The sequence below is a fragment of the Grammomys surdaster genome, unplaced genomic scaffold, assembly GCF_004785775.1.
Source record: "Grammomys surdaster isolate TR1022 unplaced genomic scaffold, NIH_TR_1.0 190, whole genome shotgun sequence".
Taxonomy (NCBI): Eukaryota; Metazoa; Chordata; class Mammalia; order Rodentia; family Muridae; genus Grammomys; species Grammomys surdaster.
The window spans coordinates 4,337,662-4,348,891 of NW_021604635.1; the positions used below are offsets into that span (position 1 = coordinate 4,337,662).

Consider the following 11,230-nt stretch of genomic DNA (forward strand, 5'->3'; position numbering starts at 1 on the left):
TCAGTAAAAACCATTGAGGTCTATTTTTTTGTTATTATGAATCAGTTGGTTTTCTGCTTTTAAAAAACTGGTTACGTTTAAATTAAGAAAGAGAATATATCCAGGTGTGGTGGTTTGAACAAGAATGGCTCCAAATTCATATCTGTGACTGGTTCTCAGCTGGTGGACTGTTCAGGAAGGGTTAGGAGGTGTGGTCTTATTGGAGGAGGTGTGTCACCGCAGGTGTGCTTTGAGGTTTCAAAAGCCAATGCCAGGCTCTCTCCCTCCCCCTCCCCCTCTCCCCTTATCTCCATCTTTCTGAGAAGATGTGAGCTGGAAGCTACTACACCAGCACCATGCCTGCCTACCTGCTGCCACATTCCCTGTCATGATAACCATGGACTAAACTTCTGAAACTAAGCAAGCCCCTAATTAAATGCTTTCTTTTAAACACAGTAATAAAATAGTAACTGATACACTGGGTATGCTGGTATTCACCTATAATCTCAGCACTTGGAGGGCCAAGACAGGAGGATGACTGTAAGTTCAAGGCCATCATCTTACTGTATATACTGAATTCTGGGCCATCCAGAACTACATGGTAAGACTCCAGAAAACAAAACCGAACAGAACAGAACAGAAATAAAAAGTACAATTAGATTTATCTCCTGGGAGGTGTGACTATAAAAAATAAACACTGTTACTTCTCTAAAGAGAATTTGGTGTTTAAGGCCCAGATTTCAGACCTTCTAGGTTCATGAGAAATACCTTGCTCCATATGATTTTACAAGTCTCCCAAGCCCCAGAAAAGCGAAATGACTTGCTTAGTCACAGAGGTACTCAGGAGTGGGACAAAGATTAGACAACCAGACCATGACTCTGGCCTATGTGACATAGCCCCAGTAGTTCATGCATCTACTCAGATATGTTCACCCAAATGGCCAGGCCAGATCTTTTTGTCTTCTTGAAGGGCTGGGAGTTGAAGTTTGAACTTCTACATGCTAAGCAAGTGTTCTACCACTGAGCTACACTCGCCGCCCACTCACACTGTTCACAGTCAGGATTGCTTTGTTCAAAGCCTCAACTGCAAGAGAAAGCCTTTCGCATTAAAAGGGTGTGTAACTTTCTGGTTTTAATCCTTTAGTACAGAGAACGCTGTCACATATATCTACTACTATGTCTGAGTAGCTCCGTTGATGTCCCAGAGCTGCCGGTTTCAGTATAAAGGAATATGCACACCGCCCCTGAGATAAACACGTTCTTACAAAGAATAATCATTTTATTATTTGAGCATGATTCAGATTGGTCTATGGACACAGAACATCTGGCCGACTCATAAAAGTAGCTGAAGTGATGAGGGACTTTGTGGTCATAGGCGTTTGCTGCTGGCACCTGTAGTATTGACTCACTGAAGCACTGGAAGCCCAGCAAGGACAGCTCAGACTCAGGAGACAGGGAACTCTGTAGAAGAGGTGTTCCGGGGTCTGAGTGCCACCAACCAGCTCTGCTGGAAGAATGCTGTGAGAACAGGCTGGCACTGAGCTGGAGATGGCTGTCGTCACAAGGGTACCACCTGAAGGGTGGGCAGAGGGCCTCGGGGAGGAGCCACGTACTCTTCCTCTCGGAGCAGCCGCAGCAGGATGTTTTTCTTATTCTTGGGCCAGCTATAAACATGAGTGTTCTGAAGCCAGGTCGGCACATGCTCCTGTGGAAGAGAGGACAGAAAGGTCATGGGAGGGAGGGAAGCCTGGATTCCAGACCCAGGGCTCAGTTCTGAACAGCGCTGGATGGCCCCCACAGGTGTTCCCACCGGGCTGTCTTGGGAGTGCTGTTTTGCTTTTGGAGGGTTTAACACGCGAAGCGCTTTTGGCTTCGGGTGCAAGCTGTGTATCTCATTATGGAAACCACATGTGTGCCGCGTTTTCTGTCAGTCTCCAGGCTACCTGCCCTTTGCATGCCATGTGCTTTTCACCACCTCACTTGAAAGGGGTAGGACTGAGGTCACACTGAGTGATGTGAATTCCCCTGTGGCTTTAGGGGAAGGACGCCAGAGCCGTGGGCTTAATCTAATTCATGATTCTTTCACTCCAAAGTCAGCTCTGGTCTGAAGAGGAAGGAGCAGAACAGAGCTCAGAGCCATGAGGCTGGGCTTCCACAGGCCACTTTTGTTCACCCTCAGGACAGCCCTCAGGACCGTCCATGTGGAGCACACATTCTGGTGAAGAGAGACCATGACAATCTCAGCAGACACGCAGAAACGAAACGTGAAATGCTACTATCGGAGGAGGCATTCACAGCACCCAGGAAGATGCTGCAGAAAAGCCTCACAGTGATGGAAGTTGCTAGGCATGCATGTTCAAAAGCAACAGCACCGCGGTGTCCAGACACAGCAGACACGAGCGGACAGGTGAAGGGGGCCAGAATTCTAGGGCTGTATCACACAAGGCTTCATTGTGAGAAGAGCTGCCTTGGGGACGGTAGCACAAGTTCACAGTTGGCACTTGTGTTGAGTGCAGAAGATAAGCCATTAAAAGGACACAATTGTCTTGAGGAGTCAAGATCTCACAGAGAGGCAATAATCAGCATAAACTATTTTCTAGGTCATAGTATAGCCAGTAACCAGCATGTCCCAAGCTCTGGCCATAAGGAGAGACTGTCAAGTAGAATTTTAAAACAATACTAAATCCATATATATTTATATATATATATATATATGGCATATGTATGCATTCATTCATCCATGTATATCTATGCATATATATTGCATTATGTATTCATCCATGCATACATATACATATATACATATATGCCAATGAATCTAAGCAATTAATCCCAGTGACCCTAAAATGCACCATTGATTCAAAGTACTGTAATTAATCGAAGCTCTCAGGAAAGGGACAATGCTTTACATAGGCCTGAGGGGAAGGAGAACCTCACAGGCTGGAGAGGTTGCAAGAGTTCAAGGATAAGCAAGAGTTTACTAGGCTAACAAATTGGGAAAGACCATTTTAAGGAAAGGGAATAGAGGGGCAAAGACCCTAGACAGGAAGAACATGAGTGGGGTTTGCTGACATGGCCCCATTATGACCAAAGCTTAGGGACCCAGATGACAAGAAAGGAGAATGAATAAGCAGACACAGTGCTGTTCCAAAGAGTCTCATGTGTCATGCTAAGGAAGTCGGTGGGAAATGTCACAGAATTGTAAAAGTAGAGAGACAGAGATTGGAATTCTTTGCTGGCAAAGCAGAAGGTGGGTATAGAGTCCGGAGGAAGGGGAGACCAGTAAAGACATTTGCCAGTCAAAAACTGCATTTAGTCCCTGACAAGCCAGGGCCAGCAAGGAGGAGGGGTCCTTTCATATGCATCGTGCACTGCCCAGCCTTATACATCTGGTCCACGTAGACTGGTGTCTTAGTTTGGGTTTCCATTGCTATGAAGAGACATTCTGACCAAAGCAACTCATAAAGGCAAACATTTAATCTGGGCTGGTTTACCATCATAGCAGGAAGCATGGCAGCATGCAGGCAGACATGGTGCTTGAGAAGAAGCTGAGAGTTCTGCATCTTGATTTGAAAGCAACCAGGAGAGACTCTTCTAGGCAGCCAGGACAAGGATCTCAAAGCCTCCCCACCCGCAGTGACACACTTTCTCCCACAAAGGACGGACATACCTACTCCAATAAGGCCACACCTAATATTGTCACTTCCCATGGCCAAGCAAGTTCAAACCACCACAATGCGGCTCTCCCTCATGCCTAGTAGAGGTTCCAGTGCAGTCCTAACATCTGGGAGTCCTCTGGAATGAGGCTGCACCCAAGCTCCGACTGCTCTGGTCTGAGTCTCAAGCTGTTTACGTAGCTTCTGTCTCCCTTTTGCCAGGCCTGGAACATTCTCTGGCCTGGAACGTTCTCTGATGGCTTGGCTCGTATTCTCTAAGGCTGTCAGCACACCCTTGGGAATATGATAGAAACCCTCATGTGAACCCCAGCCAGGTTCACCGAGAGAGCTGTGGGGATTCAGTGCCTGCATTCTATCGTTGTGAAGGTTTAACTGTATGCACCAAAATACTGATGTGGAGCAGAAAGCAAAGTGTCCGTCCACACTTTGGCTTTAACATGTGCGAGGTAAGAAGCATTAGATTGTAGGACTGTGAAAGCTAATCTGGTTTCTGGTCGAATCCAGGTTGGAAACTGCCAGAGACCCCAGGTGATCCTGAGGGGCCCCAGGTGGGACACAGGTAACCCTAAGAGATGGCATGCGTTTTGCCACATTCCCAGACTCCAGGCTCCTGACACGAAGCCAGAGCCTCAAGACAGATCTCCATATTAATGAGGTACCTAAAGGACAGAGGGCATAGCCAATTAAGCATTCCTTCCCAGACCCTCCTCCCTGCAAGAGGTATTTAACCTCAGGGTAAACTGAAGGGTGAACTGGGGTAAACTTTTCATCTACTTTCTGCCATGACAATAAACATCTTAAGACCATGGACTGTTTCTCTTCTTTGAAATTCACTGTGGGGAACAGTGGAGCAGGCCTTCATCCACAGAGCCTAATCTCCTGCAGAACTCTCTGCGTTCCCAGCCACAGAGACCACCAACCCAGGCAAGCAAGCCGAGCCAGCTGTGACCAAGCCAAGCAAGCCACTGAGACCAAGAACTCTCATCTCCTTCTTCCCTACGGCTGCGTGCCAGTCCAGCCCAAATCACCTCACACGGCACCCCCAGTGGCACTGAGGAGGGGGGTCCAAGAGCCTGAAAACCAGCTGGTCTGAGGCCGCCTTTTGGCCCCAAGCCAAGAGCTCCAGCTCCCTGTGGGACCTCAGAGTGTGTTCCCTCCACCCCTGAGTGGGGTCCTGTGGCTGCACAGTCAACTTCCCGTTTCCTGCTTCTGTCCACCATGAGCTGCCCTAGCCCCGTGGAGGGGGGGAGGGGTTGGAGCGCAGAGGGAGGCAGACGCCAGACCCACACATCAACCCACAATTTAACCTAGCATTAGATGATAAATGTCCTCATATTCTTGGGCATTTGCATACTTGATCTCCAGTTGGTGATGCTGTTTGGGGAGGCCCGGGAGGTATGGGCTGGCTGAAGGAAGTATGTTACTTGAAGAGGGCTTTGGGGTTTCAAAAGCCACACTCTTCTCATTTGTCATTCGAGATGTGAGCCCTCAGCTCAGTTTCCAGCTGTATATGCCATGCTTGTCTGCTGCCACCCTTCCCTGGCATGATGGAGATGCATCTTCTCCCTCTACAGTCACAAGCCCAGATGAACCCTTCCTTCGGTAAGTTGCCTTGCTCATGGTGCTTTATCACAGCAACAGAAAAGTAACTAACTATGCAGAAACCATTCTTTCGTGTACACAGACAGAGAAATTAGGACAGCCATGGTCCTACCCAATAACACTTGCAGACAGCTCAGAGCCCAGTGCACCTAAAACCTGTTGATCTTTCTGGTAACACTGTTATCTCTTAGGGCTGTCAAAGAGTTGACAAGATTTTTAACCTAAAATCCCAGGTAGTTATCAAACCAGACTTGAAAACAAGGATAGAATGGTTGAGGGCTGCTGTTTGTCTACTTACCTTCTTGGCGTTTGGGAAGAGCACAGGTATGAATCTGAAGTTCATGCTTCCCTGATTTATGAACTCAATCTGCATCTAAAACCAAACAAAAATGAAGACTCAATCCAGGATCAAAGATGAGTTGATGTGCCAACAACACTACCAGCACACATGGTGACTTTGAGTGCCATATTACTTACAATTTTAAGCTTTCTCCATGACATATTACACTGCTTTTCTTGTGTGGGCCACTATGATGGCTGTCATTGGCTGTCAACCTGGCTACATCTAGAATTAACTAAAAACTAAAAATGGGTGGGCACACCAGTGAGGGATTTTTGCTTAAGTAAACCATTCAAAGTGGGAAGATCCACTTCTCTTCCACATATTTTTGAAATGCAAAAACCCACCTCTGATCCAGGCCACACCTTGGGCTAGAAGCCTTTATAAATGGAAGAAGGAAGAAGCATCTCTCTTTGCCTGCTTGCTCTCACTCTGACTAGCACACCCATCCCTTCACTAGATTAGAGCCTGCTTCTTCAGGATTCCAGTATATACTGAAGACCAGCTGAGAAATCGGGCTTCATGGATTGAATAATTACTGGATCCTTGAACCTTTTGTGGTAGACAGCTATTGTTGGCCTAGCTGGACCAGAGCCTTTAAGCCTTTAAGCCATTCTAATAAATTCCCTTTCTCTTATACATACTCTCTCCAAATATATATATGGAGATGTGATGTATGTATGTGTGTGTGTATGTATGTATGTATGTATGTATGTATGTATGTATATGGAGAAAGTTCTATCCTTCTAGAAAACTCTGAGTAATACAGCCACTTACTGAAGACCTATTAAAATTCACTTTCTGGGGACCAGATAGCTGGCATAGTAGGTACAATTGTTTGCTGCCATGCCTGACAACCTAAGTTCTATCCCTGGAGCCCACATTGTGGAAAGAGAGAACTGACTCCTGCAAGTTCTCCTTTGATCTCCACTCTCTGTTTAGTGACAAATGTGTGTGTGTGTGTGTGTGTGTGTGTGTGTATACATATTGTTTGTTTTGAGTCAGGGTCTCACATGTAGCCTAGACTAGCCTGGAATTCACTACATAGCCCAGGTTAGGTTTGAACTCACAGCAGTCCTCCTTTGTCAGCCTCCTGAGTACTGATCTGAGTTTTAAAGATTAGGAGTATGCAGAGGTTGGGTCACCTCAGTTCATAGGATCAGGCTATGTGTCTGTCTAGTCTACAACTTTATATTATCTGCTTTCAGTTGTCAAGGTCAGACTTCTACTATGGAAATGAGTAAAGGCTAAGACCTAGAGTTGTTTGTTTAGCAGGGCACCATTGATACAATTTGGGCAATCCTCCCAAAGCTATTGCTCTAGTGAGCAGGCAGGAAGGGAAATGGCTAACCAGAGGACATAGGAAGAGTGTGACACTCAAGATAGGGGCTATCTGTTCTGCTTTGGGGACTCTGGAGACAGGAACAGGAGAGGGATCCCTGGGCATGAAGAAGGGCCTGGTCAGGTAGATGAAAGTGGGGAGAAGGCGAGGCCAGAGGGCGTGAGAGCCTGGAGATGAGGACGTGTGCTAGTCTGACTGCAGCCACCTGGCAATCCACTTCTGGGGCACAGACAGTCCTGACAGAGGAGGCTAGACGTCAGCCATGAGGAGCCCACACTGTCAGGCCTGAGCTTCTCTCACCAGCTCAACCAGGCTTCAGACTCTGCTCATCCAAGAGGATTTACCTACAGGAACTCTAACAAAATCAGAGTTTTCAATACCGGAAGAGCTAAAGTTTTCTGGATCCCAAGGCCAGCAGGGAGCTTTCAGCCATCTGAGGCCAAGGATGATAGCGAGGAATTATGTATCCTGAACAATTTCATCCTCCAATGGATTTTTAGAACAGAACCTTTTGTTGTGTATGAAAACAAAAATGAGAGGGAAGTGAAGGTGGGGGTTTCAACAACCCCACCCCCACAGATTCACACAAGGCATCTACCACCGGGGTCTTCTCAGAGCCAGCTCCCTTCCAAACAGGAGATAACACCGAAGGCATACGCCACATATACAACTCAAGTACCAGCCGTGCCATCGCACCTGCAGTCAGGGGTGTGGGATCTGCTGAGTTAAAGTAGAGGGGGGTTTCATTCCAGCTTCAAGGGCAGTGCGGCTACTTGGTTTGTCTACGAGGCTCCCGCTCTGTCAAGGACGAGCCCTTAGCAGTATGTTTTTATTATCTCTCATACGTTCTTTTAGATACTGGCTTTCTAATGACATGGTTTGATTTGTGTAGTAATTACTCACTGGTGCCTGGAGAAGGCCAGGAAGTCAGCCTGGGAATAGGGGTATACTGATGGAACATGCAGTGCCTCTTGTGATGAGGAAAAGCCAAAGACATTACCAAGAAACCAAATTTGGAGACCACATGGCTATAGCTGGCACAGTCATTGGGTTGAACTGTGTGTATTACTGGCTGGCTTTTCCATATACCAGCACAACTAAACAGGTTTGTCCAGAAACTGGTAGGGACCTGGAGTCCTTCCCAAGTACCAGCTGCTGGTTCCTGGGACTAGCAGGTTCTTAGAGATGTAGACAGAATGTCGTTGTTCTGGGAATGTGCAGACATGATACAGACAGCTAAGGGATAGAAGCATCCCAAGTCAGTCACAACCTTCATAGATCAGTTTATTTCCAGAAATGCTATTTTTCAGACTCCACAGGCTGGCACTGAGTAACACTGGACAGGAGGCAGACTTAGCTTCTGACCCTTGGTCAGACCCTTGAATCTTACCACCTTACCTCAGCTTCCACTTTGGGTTGTAAACTCAAACAAGTGGTCCACGCTTGGTGGAAGAGGTGACGGAGATCTCAAAGACACAGATGATGCTTCCTGCTGTGTTGCTTACTTAGTCCTTGCAGGGAGACAATGTTACATGCTCATGCAGGATGAGAACTGAAGTTGAGCTTATGAGTTCAAGTCCAGTGATTTCCCTACTCTTTCTCGAATGTCAGAACCCTTGGTAAACAAGCCAGAGAAACCAGCTCTAGTTTGAGAGGCTCAGGGCTGCTCCTACCATCAGATATATAGATTCCACAGGACAGTTCGAAAGTCACAGGTCTAGTCTAGCTTCCTAGTTAAATAGAAATGGCTCCAAAGTATCTCTAAACCTACAAAGGACAAGATGACAAGGAATCCATAAGACAGCTAGTTCTGAAGCTGGATAATACCTTCTCTGAGTTGCTGAACAAGTTTGATTCCTTCTAAATTCTCCCATGGTTTAAGTGTAATCAGACCCCACGGCACAGGTTAACAGTACAATGTTTGCCACGAATCGCAAAGGAACAACAATCTCTTTGGTGTTCTGTGTGCTAAATGCTTTGAATATTACTTCCTTTATCTTCACAGCACTGTTTATATTAGTGATCCATGTTGTGAACAGGGTTGCAGAGGGGCCATGGTCACACAGCCTGTACTCAGGAAGGTGAGGTGACACATGCTTTTCTGGCATGACAGAAGTGTCCTTCCCACTTTGCACCTTGCCTCTCTGAAAAGGCAAGGAATGGAATGTAACAGCTACAGTACCCCACTCGTCCCACCACTCTAGCCCCTAAGACTTCACACTTGTTGGTAAATAGCCAAGCAAACAGAGCTCTACTTTCTAGAACTTTGATTGATATCTCTTAGTTACTATCAGGACCAGTTTGAGTGGTGGAGGAGTGGTGCTTCTCCATGGTTCTCAAAGTTCAAAGGATACAGAGCCATAGAAATAACTTCTCCTGGCACGGGAAGTCTCAGAGACTCCCCCTAACATCCTGTTACCCTGAATGAAGAAACAGCCCCCTAGAGAGGGTGCCTGTTCGAGAGGAGCAGCCAGGCCCGGTGGTCCGTCACTCACCATCCGATGAATGTACTTAGTGTGTAAGCCATGCTCGTCCTCGCCCAGCTGCGACTCAGCGCCTTCCACATCCTGTTTGTATTTGGGGCTGATTGCTACGATTATCATCACTGTCTTCTGTAATGAGAAGGAGAAAAGCGTGTTTATGGAAGCGGGAAGCGTGGTGGTTCATTGGTGAAGGCCAGCTGGAAACTGGCCAGCAAGACCATACGCAGTCCCTGACCTGCTGGCGGGAACAGGATCAGTCCCTCTCTCTATGAAAGCAAAAGGCACCAGCCCCCACACAGGCCTGCTGTCACCTCTACCCCTCCCCACTACCTCTGTGCCCAGCACCCTACAAACACCGGAGCAAACGGCTCAGAGAGGAATTCTCCAGCCATCCACAACCTTCTCTAATAAACATCTGATGAAATCCAAAATCACTGACTCTGCATGGAGGCACGGAAAAGCGCCCTTCCTCCCCGCAGCCTGATGTGAGCTGTCAGTCACCATGCTCCTCCACTGCCCTGCTTCTCCCGTGCACATTAGCACAGTCAGTAGGAGTAGACCCTTCAACACAAAGCAAACCCCAGGCTGCAGACAAAAGGAAAGCAGCAAAACCCAGCCTGCTGAGACTCCCACCCCACCCACTCCTGCCCAAAGAAGTACCCAGACTCAGACGTGCTGGCAGCAATCAATTTCTATCTTGTTAAAGCAGAGTGGCCCAGTGGCTAGTATAGATTCTGTCTGTGGAAAACAAATCACCAGGCTGCAAGTGGGTGCCCTGGGGTGGCATGCTACCTAACCCAGTCCTACAAAATGCTTGGGTTCTGCTGCCCACCCCACCCCCCGCCATCATTTCCTCCTTCCCCATTCTGGTCTAGAAATTGTTTGTGCTGATTGTTATCAAGCACCTGTGTCTGGTTTGACCGTTATTTCCTGCCTCTGCATGTCCAGGAGGGTGACCCCATCCTGCCTTTCCAAGTCTCTGTATAGCTTCCAACAAGAGACGCTTTGTCCAGGCTTCCAAGGGCTCAGACTTAGGGAGAGTATCAGTGTTTCTTCTGTGAAACAGCTTCACGAGCTATCTGTTTTTCTCAGCAGCACGCATCCTCAGAATTCTGGAATATACTTACATCTCGAAGGTACCGTTCCATCCATTTAATGATATCAATACCCCGGATTCGATCCTCAAATATGTCAATCTACAGAAAAGGATGCGCAAAAGGGCTCTTAACGAGAGGCCTCTCTGAGTGCAGACCTCAAGAAAACACAAGATGCTACACACATCTGCAATCCCAAAACTAGTGCTCTGTATAAGGAAGAAACATGAGTCCAAACAAAGAAACAAGAGGTCCGTGAAATACGCCCATTTCAATGTTCACAGATATTTAAGTATATAATATCCATGGTTAGAATATAGTGGTTCATTTCAAAATGTGTCTGCAGCTACACAATAATTATATGTTCAAAAATCTGAAAGACATAGCATATCACTAAATTGGATATATCCACAAAATTAAAAATAGTACATTTATGTGTCTGCAACTTGAAACACTGAAAGGCAAATCCTGAAACTTTAGTGAATATGTAGTGTGCAAATGCCGAGATACAACTGCGGTGTCGGTCACGATTATAGTATTAGGTCCAGCTTCAATTATACATCTCAACAAGATTGTATGAAAGTTGGGCAAAATCCAAGAAACAGTCACAAAAACAATCACTGAGCTGGTGGGGAGGGGTTAAGGATGAAAGTCAAGAACTCTGGGGCTTTGCTAATACTCAGAGTAGTCTTCTCTCCTGGAAGTGTGTGTGT

The 11,230-nt window shown here is 46.8% G+C and overlaps 1 protein-coding gene across 1 annotated transcript in view; it reads right to left on the reverse strand.

Annotated features, from left to right (window-relative positions):
• Window positions 1–1,224: 1,224 nt before the first annotated feature.
• Traf3ip2 (TRAF3 interacting protein 2) overlaps window positions 1,225–11,230 on the reverse strand; it is a 41,041-nt gene continuing 31,035 nt past the window's right edge. Inside the window, exons 6-9 of the mRNA XM_028768996.1 lie at window positions 10,551–10,619; window positions 9,436–9,552; window positions 5,557–5,631; window positions 1,225–1,684 (exon numbers count right to left, since the gene is read on the reverse strand). Coding sequence (XP_028624829.1) covers window positions 1,538–1,684; window positions 5,557–5,631; window positions 9,436–9,552; window positions 10,551–10,619 — 408 coding nt within the window. The 3' untranslated portion in view covers window positions 1,225–1,537. The remainder of the gene's footprint in view (window positions 1,685–5,556; window positions 5,632–9,435; window positions 9,553–10,550; window positions 10,620–11,230) is intronic.